The 13,543-nt window shown below is 42.1% G+C and overlaps 1 protein-coding gene across 1 annotated transcript in view; it reads left to right on the plus strand.

The window, feature by feature from the left end:
* LOC140539039 (homer protein homolog 1-like) overlaps window positions 1–13,543 on the plus strand; it is a 53,397-nt gene that overhangs the window by 24,116 nt on the left and 15,738 nt on the right. The window contains exons 2-4 of the mRNA XM_072661645.1: window positions 5,899–6,055; window positions 8,525–8,656; window positions 9,685–9,777. Coding sequence (XP_072517746.1) covers window positions 5,899–6,055; window positions 8,525–8,656; window positions 9,685–9,777 — 382 coding nt within the window. The remainder of the gene's footprint in view (window positions 1–5,898; window positions 6,056–8,524; window positions 8,657–9,684; window positions 9,778–13,543) is intronic.

Genomic DNA, 13,543 nt, shown 5'->3' on the forward strand with positions numbered 1-13,543 from the left:
ATTAGGAGGTGATTTGATTAACTGTTCGGCGCAGTGGGGTAACTCCCAGCAGCCCTTGTGAGCCAATCAGGTTTGGATCTGTAGTGCAGGAGAGGACATAGGGCAGAGCCGTTATTCAGCCCTTAAATCACTACTCGCCCAGTGTTACACTTAAGGCTCTATAATAATATACGGTTCGCTCTCTCAGCACTTTATGACCTGTACCTCTACTCATTCATGTAATCAGCCAATCGTGTGGCAGGAAGGCAGTGTATATAGACATACAGGTATACAGGCAGTCCAGCAGCTTCAGGGAATGTACAACCATCAACACATCAGAATGGGGAAGAATGTGATGGCAGTGGGGCGGGATTTGAGCGGGGTGTGATTGTTGGTGTCAGAGCTGGCAGTTCGGGTATTTCTAGAACGACTGATCTCCTTAGAGTAACAGTAAAGAACTATGAGGAGCCATTCTTGTAGTAGATTCATAGTTACTGAATCATTTATAGTAGCTACTAAATAATTTATAGCTACTAAATCAGTAATAGCAGTTACTGAATCAACTATAACAGTTACTGAATCATTTATAGTAGATACTGAATCATTTATAATAGATACTGAATCATTTATAGTTTATACTGAAACTTTTATAGTTGATACTGAATCATTTATAGTAGATACTAAATCATATACAGTTACTGAATCATTTGTAGCAGTTACTGAATCAACCATAACAGATACAAAATTATTTATACTAGTTAGAGATTCATTTATTGTAGTTACTGAATCATTTATAATAGATACTGAATCATTTATAGTAGATACTAAATAATGTATAGTTATTGAATATAGTTATTGAACTAGGGATGCACTGATCCGGCTTTTTCAGTTCCGATACCAATACGATACATAAACTTTGTATATTGGTCGATACCCGATACCAGTCCATCAGGTTTGACTAAATTATTACTTTATATAATATAATAAATTAACACAGATATAAATGTAGTAAATTACTGTTTATTTGTCACTAAAATAATACATTTGAAATAAAATAGTCAAACTTCTTATTATATTAAAATAGATAAAATGTATCAGCCTGAAAATAAGTAGCTTCACTTTGTCAAACAGTAATTAATTAATATAATTAATATAATTAATCTTATTTTTAATATTTAGCGTAATTCAAAATACAATCTAGCAGCTGAACCTGAGAATAAATAGGTAACCTAGTCAAACACACAAGCAGTAATCTAAAAAATTTAGTGCCGTCTCACACCGACCAATTACAGTGAAAGCATCGATTCCATGGATAGGCCTAATTATACCATACCCGGTCCAGCTAATTTTGTAAATATCGGGACTGATACCCAATCCTAATATCGGATTGGTACATCTCTAAGAAGAACCTTTACCTTGACTAGGGCTGCACCCTTTTATTGAATAATTGAACAATTATTTTATTCGATTAGTCGATTAATATAACAACATATTTGTAGATTATTCTAATGTGAGTGTGTTAGGAAATAAAATTAATATTGCAATATTTTTTTTAATCGTATTTTCTTAAACAAACAGTGTGCACTTAGGGGCACTGTTCTGTAACCAAGTTTAGTGTTAACAGCTTTACAGTCAAACATACAATCAACCACAAGAGTTTCAATAATTCAAGTAAAAGAAATAAAGTGTAACATTTAATAATCTAACATAAATAAAACTATGTAAAATTTAAGTCACTTCCTGGAGGAACACTAGAGCAAGCTTTACAGTCCAAAATCAAATTACTTGACAGTATTTTTTTTATATATATTTTGAGTAATGCTGTTATTATTTAGTTTTTTTACTAAACCAGTACATATTTATACTTTATATTCTTAAAGTAAAATGAGAGCAGTTCTAGCAAAAGTGACCTTTTTCCTAACAAAATGCTTCAAAGGAGTGCCTTGAAGTTGGGAAGGAACCTTTATAACATTTGTAAAGTTTCTTCAGATCTTTATAAGGTTTATAATATTACAATATTATATATAATATATTAATATTGTAATATAATATTGAGGTTTAATACATTACAAATACGGTTCTTTATGCAACATTTATATTTATATTTACATTTAAGGCATTCAGCAGACGCTCTTATCCAGAGCGACTTACAAAAGTGCTTCACTATTTACTCAAGAAGAACCTCAGCTAGTTAGAATAGACTAATGATTCAAAGATCCTCTAATCTTAGACTCTACAAACACAAGTCAATATGGAGACCATAGTACTCTTCTCTTCACCTGAGTACTCTCAGAAGAGGAGGGTCTTCAGTCTGGGTTTGAGGACAGTGAGTGTTGGACTCTGCTGTTCGGACACCCAGGGGAAGTTCGCTCCACCCAGGGAAAGTTCGTCTTCCGTGGATCTTAAAGGATGGCGGGTCGAGCCGAGCCGTACTTAAAGCTGGAAGGGCTCTCAGTGACCATCGCCATGGTTCTCTACTCCACGACACTCTAGAAAATAAAGAGGTTTCAAAGGGTTCTTTTAGTGATACCACAATATAACCAGTTTTGGTTCCTGAAAAAAAAACTATTTTGTAAGAGACGTATGAGTGTGAAAAACCTTTTCATTGGTAAAGAACCTTTGGATCAGAACCAAAGAACCAAACTTTACTCCACGACTCTACAGATGTGACTATGAAGAACCTTTAAATCAGTTGAATTTCTTTAGACCCTTAAAAGTTGCCTCACACTCCTTTATTACACACATGGTTCTTTACAGAACCAATCTTACACTTTAAAAAGTAAAGATGCTTTAAAGGGTTATTTGATTGATGCCATAGAAGAACCACCTTTGGTTCCTGAAAGAACCAAATTTGTGAGAGATAAGTGAGTGTGAAGAACCTTTGAAATAGAGCTTTTACATCTGGTGAAGGTTCTTTAGACCTTTGAAAGGTTCCTCACACTCACATCTCTTCACGTTTCTCTTAGGAACCGAAAGTGGTTCTTCTACTTTAAGGTTTAAGGAACCTTCAAATTGGTTCTTTACAAGTTTTAAGGTTCTTCACATCCCCCCTCCCCCCATCATACGCAGCTCCCCCAACACTAGTGCCACACCTCTTTTTCGAACTGTCGCCGATGCGACGTCACCAGGCAACCCGGCTCTGATGCACCGGCTAGCAGACGCCAGTGACGGCCGGCGCCGCACTAGAGTGATGTGGGGGGAGAGCGCCGTTGGAGGCTGGGAGGAGTTATGTACCACAGGTGTACACACAGTTTGAGTTTTGGAAGGAAACACACACTCATACTCCGGAGTTGTTGCCCCCTGTTGGTTGAGCTCTGGCTTGACCATTTCCATCATACAGGGTTTCCATGCGACCTGGAAAACCTGGACACCTGGTATTCCGGAAAATGACCCCCAGTGAGCAAAGCAAAGAGCTCAGTAGAAGCAAAACCTCCCTCAGAGCTGGAGGAAGAAACCTTGGGACTCACAAGGGGGAGTGATGAATTATATGAAGTCACCTTAACCCCATAAAAGTCCATATAAGTCCATACAATCATAGAAACACAATCTTGACAAAAGTATTGGGACACCTGTCCATTGCTTCAATGTTTCTTCTGAAATCAAGGCTATTAAAAAGAGTTTCTCCTGCTTTTGTTGGAGTAACTGTCTCTACTGTCCAGGGAGGAAGACTTTCTACTAGAATTTGGAGGAGGAGCATTGCTGTGAGGATTTGATTGTATTCAGCGACAATTGTTAAAGTTAGTGAGGTCAGGATATTGGATGATGATGATCACCATCACCCCACCTCATCATCTGCAACTCCCCAACTCATCCCAGAAGTACTGGATGGAGCTCCACCACCATCCATCATTCCAGAGAACACAGTTCTTCCACTGCTCCACAGCTCCTCAATGCTGGGGGGCTTTACATATACCCCTCTACTAGCCCACGCCTGGCATTACATTTACATTTACTTTTTCGGCATTTAGCAGACACTCTTATCCAGAGCGACTTACAAAAGTGCTTTGCTATTTACCCAAGAAAAACTTTAGATAGTTAGAATAAACCAATAATTCAAAGGATATCTCTAAGCTTAGGCATTACTAAACACAAGACAATAAGGTGACATTAGTACTCTAATCATCCAAATACTCTCGGAAGAGGTGGGTCTTCAGTCTGCGTTTGAAGACAGCGAGTGACTCGGCCGTTCGGACACCCAGGGGAAGCTCGTTCCACCACTTCGGTGCAGGACAGAAAAAAGCCTGGATGCTTGTCTTCCGCGGATTTTGAGGGATGGCGGGTCGAGCCGAGCCGTACTTGAAGCTTGAAGGGCTCTTGGTGCAGACCGGCTTTTGACCATTGCCATCAAGTACGGAGGAGCTGGTCCGTTCTTGGCTTTGTAGAACTTTGTAGAGTCAGGGTTCTGAATCTGATTCGGGCAGCAGCTACAGAAAGCCAGTGGAGAGAACGCAGCAGTGGAGTGACATGGCTGAATTTAGGGACATTGAAGACGACCCGTGCCGCTGCATTCTGGATGAGTTGCAGGGGTCTGATGGTGCGCAGAGGGAGACCAGCCAGAAGAGAGTTGCAGTAGTCAAGTCTTGAACTGACGAGAGACTGAACAAGCACCTGGGTGGCCTCTCTAGAGAGGAAGGGTGGAATTCTCCGGATGTTGTACAGAAGAAATCTGCAGGACCGAGTTACGTTTGCAACATGACTTGAGAACGATAACTGATCATCCATGACAACACCAAGGCTTCCAGCTTCTGTAGAAGGAGTGACCAGTGAGTTCTCAAAGGTGATGGCAAGATCGTTTTTTGGTCCAGAGTTTGAGGTGGTAAGCCGTCATCCAAGAAGAGACGTCGGCGAGGCATGCTGAGATACGGGCAGAAACCTGTGTGTCAGACGGAGGGAAAGAGAGCATGAGTTGAGTGTCATTGGCGTAACAGTGGTAAGAGAATCCATGAGAGGATATCACTTTACCAAGAGAGCGAGTGTAGAGTGAGAAAAGAAGGCGGACCAAGAACCGAGCCTTGTGGAACGCCAGTGGAGAGACTACAAGGAGCGGACGTGTCGACCTGCCACGTTACCTGGTATGAGCGTCCCTGCAGGTACAATGCAAACCATTGCCATGCAGAGCCGGTAATTCCAAGGCCGGCAAGGATAGACAGGAGGATCTTGTGGTCCACTGTGTCAAAAGCTGCAGAGAGGTCAAGAAGGATCAGGACCAAGGACAGTCTGGCAGCTTTAGCTGCATGGAGCTTCTCTGTAACTGCAATGAGAGCAGTTTCAGTAGAGTGTGCAGCTTTGAAGCCAGACTGGTGGGGGTCCTGTACATTGTTCTGAGTGAGAAAGAGAGACAGTTGGTTGTAGACGGAACATTCGAGAATCTTTGAGAGGAAAGAGAGAAGAGAGATAGGTCTGTAGTTGCCGATGTCCAAGTTGTCCAGAGTTGGTTTCTTTAGGATAGGCACAACTCTGGCAGACTTGAAGGCCAATGGTACATGACCTGACAACAAAGAGCTGTTTATGACAAAGTAGATGAAAGGAAGGAGGTTTGGAGCGATTGTTTGGAACAGAGGGGATGAAACAGGGTCATTAGGCATTAGGCAGCATGGAGCCAATAGGATCATCATGTTTATCTGCTCCTGCAGAGAGTCCTATTCTATTGGCAGTACTTCTCTACAGGGACTAGACAAGCTGTATGTGTGCATTTGCACATGTATGTCAGGAATGGGTGTAGCTTAAAGTAGCTGAATGCATTCATTAGAAGGGGTGTCCACAAACATTTGGACATGTAGTGTCTGTTTAACATCTATAGTAGCAATAGTAATAATAACTGCAGCTGTTAGCTTTGAAGTGGTCTATTTTTCTTATGATCTCTCTCTCTCTTTCCCTCTCTCTCTCGCTCGCTCTCGCTTGCTCTTTATCTCCTTTTAGAGAGCAGCCTATCTTCAGCACCAGAGCCCATGTCTTCCAGATCGACCCCAACACCAAAAAGAACTGGGTCCCCACCAGCAAGCACGCCGTCACCGTGTCCTACTTTTACGACAGCACCCGCAACGTCTACCGCATCATCAGCCTGGACGGATCCAAGGTCAGGGCAGCGCTCCACCCTACAACACCACATACCAGAAATACGGCCCCTGGGCCAAACTCAAAAGCTCTTAAGTGCTGCATAAGAGTCACTTTAGGCAACACTGTGTAGCACTTATACCTTCAAACAGCAGTTTCAGCATCATGCTGATGCTCCTCCACTGACTGGAACAGGTAGAACGGCGTCTCCGTCATTCCCACTCCGGGTGAGAACGCTGCTCCTGCTGCTACTGCACTATATGGAGGTTTGGTGGTGGAGCTGCAGGTGGAGAACCTCTCTCCAGAACTGCTGCTGTGTAACGCTGCAGAACCCATAGAGTCACATTAGTGTAAAATCCTGTAGCATTACTCTACCACCTCAGCCCACATGCTGCTGCACCTTCAGATCAAGCTTCTGGAGCTTCTCTCAGCTTGTCCAGAAATGCATGTGTACATCCATCTGTCCATGAGGGGGCGCTGAAAGTGTGATTTGTATTTATGACTGTGGTGTAAAAATTAATTACACTTTCAACTGTAATTTTGCTTTAATAGAAAAGGGAAATTCATTCATATTAGAAGGAATGATTTCTTTTACATTTTATTAACCTTTTACCCCCCCAGTGAACCGAGACGAGTCATCCAGGTGTTATATAGGAAGGTGATGGTGGTTAATTAGTGCTTAATCTTAATAATAATAATAATAATAATAATAATCTTATAATCTTAATAATCTTAATGCTTTACAATAAAATAGGTTTTAATAGAATTTTGAAAAGTTGGTGAACTTCCTCTTTAATATTAATAGAAGCAAATGCGTAAATTTTGCAGTGTTTGAGTGTTACGCTGATGATGTCATCATGAACACATCTGTATTGTGTATTAGGATTGTGCAGCAGCTCCCCTTTTCACACACACACACACACACACACATCACAGAGCTATGTGGGGGTGGTGTGGTGGTTATTTTGGACCATGGGCAGGGTTAAGAGGAGGAGATATTTTAGAGAGCATGGTTGCATAACCAAACACACACACACACACCCACACACACACACACACACACACACACAACCCAGCTACCACCAATGCAGCACCCAACCCACTATGACCTTATCTTTGCTTATGTGGAAAAAATGCATATGTTCATCCCTATGAGAGCTATAATCAGTGTGTGTGTGTGTGTGTGTGTGTGTGTGTGTGTGTGTGTTGTGTATTTAGTCTGTATTGGCAAACGCATGTGTGTGAATACAGCATAAACATGTATGCATCACACACACCTGTCTAGTCACAACACATGCAACATGCAACACAATATGGCCGGCAACAGTAGTTTATTACACACACACACACACACAACTGATCAATGGCAGTTGAGTCAATCCTTCCATAGAGGCCCTCGCTGCATCGACTGTTTCCTGTCGTCTAATCAATTGGGACGTAACCACAGCCTCCGACCCATACACACACACACACACACGCACACTCACACTCATTTATCACAGATCCGTTTCCCATAGCAACGAGCCTGACTTACGCAGGCCCACTTTAAACTGTAAACTGTATCAGTGTGCAGTTCTCAGCCCTGCTTTGATCAACACACTCGCTGTAAATCAGAACACTGCAGTGCCACCATCGTTACACACACACACACTCACACACACACACACACACACACACACAAGCACACATCACTGAGGGACATTTCCATGTTTCCATGACCTGCAGATTTTTTCTGATGATCCTGTCCTCAGATCTTCCCACTCCTTACAGTCCATATATGGAGATGTAAATCTCATGACCCATAGACCCTTAACCCGTTAGATCCTACCCTGTATATATGCCCACATGTCGTCACTCTCATCACCCTCCCTCTCCTTCTGATCGAGGGGCCTGGCTTCAAACTCACCAGTAAAAAAACCCCAGAGGAATAAATAAATAAATAAATAAACAAAAACACACACACACACACACACACACACATATATATATATATATATATATCCTAATCGGAGGGCCTGGTTTCACACACACTAGTTCTAATATATATATATATATATATTAGAATTAGAACATATATAAAAAAAATATATATATATATATTTATAGTGTATATATATATATATAGTGTGTGTATATACCCAATATACACACATATATATGTATATATTGTCACTGTCCAGTGAAAAATATGTATCTCCAAAATAGCGACTTTACATGGCACAAAACCTTCTTAACTTTCAATTGGACGTGTAAAATAATTTGGAGCATTTCTATTGGTCCATTCATCCAGAACTATCTACACAGTGGACAGAAGCAGCTACAGACTTCAACCATGAAGAAACATTAAAAAGGACAAAAATGGAGATACGTGTTTTTCATCGGACAGCAGCGATATATAATCCAGTTCCTGTGCTCAGTGGCAGTAAAGCAGTGCTCTGTTGCCAGATGAAATGTAAGCTCTGACTAATCGTGTGTTGGCTGTTCTTTTCAGGCCATTATCAACAGTACAATCACCCCCAACATGACGTTCACCAAGACCTCGCAGAAATTTGGCCAGTGGGCGGACAGCCGGGCGAACACTGTGTATGGCCTCGGCTTCTCCTCCGAGGGTCACCTGAGCAAAGTGAGTCCATCTAGAATGATCGGCAGGCAGTTCTGCATGGATTTAGTTCAGGAGGTTGTTATCTCAGTCTGATACAGGCCGTAATGTGACTGAAGACTTACGTGATCACTGTCTCTGGGACTGAATCTGGGTGGGCTTTGTCATTTAGGAGTTCGCGTTACCGACCTCGAGACGATTCGGTCTGATTAGGATTATTATTTTAGGAATTATAAAATTTTCATTTATTTAAACTGACCAACATCACGCTAGTGACCAGCGATGTGGGGAGGAAGTGGCATCACATCCACCCACCCCTGAGAGAGCGAGGCCAGTTGTGCTCTCTCTGACTCCAGCTGCTGATGGCAAGCAGCATGACCCGGGATTCTGACCAGCGGCCCTCTGATTATAGTGTCTATACTGAAGATTCTTCGCTGCCGTGCAAAAAACGTATATCTCCTTCTTAGCTTTCAATGGACGTCGATGTTAAAAGATGTTATTAAAAGTCATTTTGGTTATAAGAATTAAAAACTAAGAGAAAATATGCAAAGTTCTGCTCTATGGCTTCCTAAATATTCAGAATTTCTCTTGTGATGTGTTAGCATGACGAATCTTTACATCAGTGATAGTCAAACGTCCTTAAACCTTTAAAAAAATGAGCAATACTTTACTATTCTGACATTTTTTTTATTAATTTAGTCATTATTAATAGCGTCTATATTGAAGATTCTTTGCTGCCGTGCAAAAAACTTGTATCTCCTTCTTAGCTTTCAATCGACGTTGATGTAAAAAGATGTTATTAAGTCACTTTGGAGCATTTCTATTGGTCCGTTCATTTAAAAACATGTGGTCACGGTGTAAAGAACAGATTCACATTGACGTCATGTCAAAAAGTGAAACACAGCAAAATGAAGATACAAGGATTTTGTCCGACAGCGAGGATAATTATAACATTTACATCTGTCTAGTCCATTTTTGCATCCCGGCTGTCCTCGCTTTGCATTTGGACAGGATTTAATATTTTTGCTCTGTGTGATTTCTTTATTCCACAGTTTGCGGAAAAGTTTGCGGAATTTAAAGAAGCTGCGCGGTTAGCGAAAGAGAAATCTCAGGAGAAGATGGAGTTGACCAGCACGCCTTCACAGGTAAAGCCGGCTTCAGCACCTGTCAAACGACCGAAAGGCTCTGATGTACGCTCTTCTGTTTGATCTTACTGTACTCTCTTACTTTGAAAACACTTCTAACAACATCATGCAATCCTTCCAAGCGCAAACAGGCTTTGGCTACTTCAAAGGTAAGGATGGCCTTGACAAAATGTACCAAACACCTCTCTAATCCCTACAGTAACCCACCCAAACATTTATACCAGACCCACTACCTCCATCAGCCCACTCAGAACATCCTCCAGTCCTGCTCAGGGTGTCCTCCACACATGATGACCTGCAGCATCCACCCAAACCATTTCTACCAAACTAAACCAATGGAAACTCAGACTAAACTGAAGCCCCTCCCATCCCAACCCAGCATCGGTACATTAACCCTGTATGTAACGTAAATGCAAAACGCTCCACCAGGGGGCATCATCAACCCTAAAAGTTTAGGTCTAATTCAGTCATTAAATTAACTGATTAATTAAAAACTCAGAGTCTGTCAGAGGGGGGGGGTTGCTGGGTTTGGGGGGGTTTGGTGTGAAACGCTCGGTTCTAGATAACCTGACCCAGTCAGAACTGGAGTTCTATAGTGGAGGTGAAGGGAAGCAGACGTCTGAAGCTCTAATAAAAAAAAGCTCCTCACAGAAAGTTCTTCACCTAATGGTGATGAAGACACTGCCAAAAGTATGGACAAAAGTATTGGGACATCTGCTCCATTATTCGTTCTTCTGAAATCAAGGGTATTAAAAAGAGTTAAGTTGAGTAACTGTCTCTACTGTCCAGGGAAGAAGGCTTTCTACTAGATGACGTTGTAGGAGCATTGCTGTGAGGATTTGATTGCACTCATTGATAAGATTGTTAGTGAGGTCAGGATGTTGAATGATCACCACCCCACCTTATCATCCCCAACTCCCCAACTCATCCCCCAAAAAAGTACTGGATGGAGCTCCACCATCCATCATTCCAGAGAACACAGTTCTTCCACTGCTCCACAGCTCAATGCTGGTGGGCCTTATACCCCTCTACTAGCCCACGCCTGGCATTATTAGGCAGCTTGGAGCCGATAGGTTCATGTTTGGTTGATCTGCTCCAGAGAGGAGTCCTATTCTATTGGCAGTACTTCTCTACAGGGACTAGACAAGCTGTATTTGTATTTCAGCAATGGGTGCAACTTAAAAGTAGAATGCATTCATTAGAAGGGGTGTCCACAAATATTTGGACATGTAGTGTATGCACATATATGACACAACAGACCTGAGGTGAAGATCCCTGCTTCTATTCAAACCTACTGTAAACCCCCCCCCCCACACACAAAATCTCAATAAGTTTCCCTACAATTAACCTTTTCACACCAAACCCAAAACTCTGAAGGACTTTGCAACATCTCAACATCTTAATTATGCAGGAAATGTTCATAATTGGTGAACTTGCCTTTAATCAAGTACTTTAAAGGGCTCTTAAAAATATAAGGGATCACATTAATATGTTTATTAAATTAAGGGATAATTTAGGGATAATATAAGGGATACTGTGAAAGACCAGGAGAACCTCCTTCTGATGATGTAGCTTGAAAGTGGAAGCTTTGTGAGATGTTTTGAAGGCTCTGATTGGCTCAGCTGTTTAATGTGCTATCACTACGGCCCGGGGGTCACAAGGTCAGAGCAAGCATAATTGGCATACTCTTTACCCCCATTACTATTAAGTGATGTTGGCCGGCACGGGCCCAGTCTGTTAGCCGGTGGCTGGTGGAGCTGGGGACCTGGCGCTTTCCTTACCCCACCTAGTGCTAGGGGGAGCTACAAATAGGCGGGAAATTGGGGAAAAATTTAACAAATTATTTGAGGAGTGTAGAATTTTTTTTATTTTTTAACAATAATTAGTTTAAATTAATAATTAAATTTCCACTCACCATCAATAGAGCAGGTTTTCAGAGCAGGTCTGCCCTGAGTGTTAAATTCACCTCTAACAATGTTCCCTAATCCAATTCAAGCACAAACAGGACTTGGCTGTGGCTACTAAAAAGGTAAGGCCGGGCCCACAATAGGCTTAAAGGAGCAATAAGTGATATTTACCTTTACCTTCATAACTTTATAACTTCATAAGTCCAGTTCACTCATGCTAGCAGCAGCTACGTTCTGCTAAACAGTTAAAACACTGATCAGTGGCAATGAGAAAAGCCCTTTAACCCTCTGGAGTCTACGAACGTGCCGGCGGCCCAAGCTCAGTGTTTCTCAATGTTTCTGTTCATATCTATGTGATAATACAGCGCAGACAGGCGGGTCAGACACGTCCTGAATCTGTAGACTCCGCCATTTACGAGGAGTTACGAGGCTGTGAAGACGAGTCGAGATACTCTATTCTGCCTCTGGTGGATTTGTGTGTCCATTCAGATATTTAATGGCTTTAGTGAAGCTGAGACTCTGGTAAAGCCACTTTAAGCCCCAGGCCCACAGGCGTGTTTTCACAGGAAATATGAAGAATTTCTAAGGTTGGGCTACAGTTGTTAGGTTTAGGGTCAGAGTAGCTCCTCACACAGTGCTCTAGATCACATGGGATCTCATTAGATTTGATTGTTCTACGTATTTCTAATAGGAATAGGAAATACGCACAAATTAAGAAAACACCCTGATAGACTCCAGAGGGTTAACCAATAGCTTTGCAGCTGAAAAAGGAAATTGAAGATGATGCTTATTGCTCCTTTATCTAATCCTCTCCTCCCAACTTGCCTAAAATATGAGGTTTACACCCAAACCCTGAGCAGGGATTAAGCCTAGTTATAGACTACACTTTCCAGTCAATAGAGAAGCTCCATTCAAAACAATGTGTAGTCCAGAACTAGGCTTAATCCCTGTCTGAGAAAACTCTTCCCCACAGTCAGATCAGCCTCAGATCACAGTAATCGTACTGATTCTGTTATCTCCCTTCAGGCCTTTTAACACTTTACTCTAACTGCTGCCAAATGTCTCATTGGTGCAGTTACTGAAGTCTGCCCAGGAAACAGGAGGAGGTCTTTGTAAAGCCCGGTGTGGAGCGTTTTCTGCCAATACTACCATTCAAAATCGCCTATTTCTGGACTCTCCATGCCTGTTAACAAAGCGGGAAACTGTAGCCAACAACATACAGTCCCTGCTGACTTCCCTCTGAGAAGGAACTGAGAACCCAACCCCAGGAACCCTCAACCTGCTCCATCAATCCATCAGCTGTATCTGTTGAACAGGGTCAGATTCTGTCCCTTCTCTTAGTGAAAGGAAGGAAACCCAGTGCCCTTGATTCCCCCTTATAGAGGAAGCCCGTGGATGGGTTCTTATCAAGCGGGCCGGCACTGGCAGCACTTTCCTCAGACTGCGTTGGTTGCCTGTTGACGTTGCATCAGCGGCAGTTCGGAGGCATGTGTCGGCCTTCAGCCTCCTGGTGTTGGGAGCATTGCATGCAATGAGGGGTAATATGTGTGGGTTGGTGATCCCAACTGGGGTGAAAATGGGTAGAATATATATATATAGAAATAAAACTAAATAAAAACGTCAATCCCAGGCTCATATTTGTGCTGTATTGAATAAAATGTTGAACTTTTTTTTTTCTGTAACACGCCTAATTTTCACAGACTAGTCAGAATCCCGGCCAGTGCTGGCCAGCTCTCTTGGGGCCCCCGGCTACTGATGGCTAGCAGCATGATCAGGATTCAAACTACCAGCCTTATTCTGCTGGACATTTTGACATGTGGAAGAATTGCGGATTACAAATGACCCCAACTTCCCAACTG

The sequence above is a fragment of the Salminus brasiliensis genome, chromosome 18 (genome assembly GCF_030463535.1).
Source record: "Salminus brasiliensis chromosome 18, fSalBra1.hap2, whole genome shotgun sequence".
Classification (NCBI taxonomy): Eukaryota; Metazoa; Chordata; class Actinopteri; order Characiformes; family Bryconidae; genus Salminus; species Salminus brasiliensis.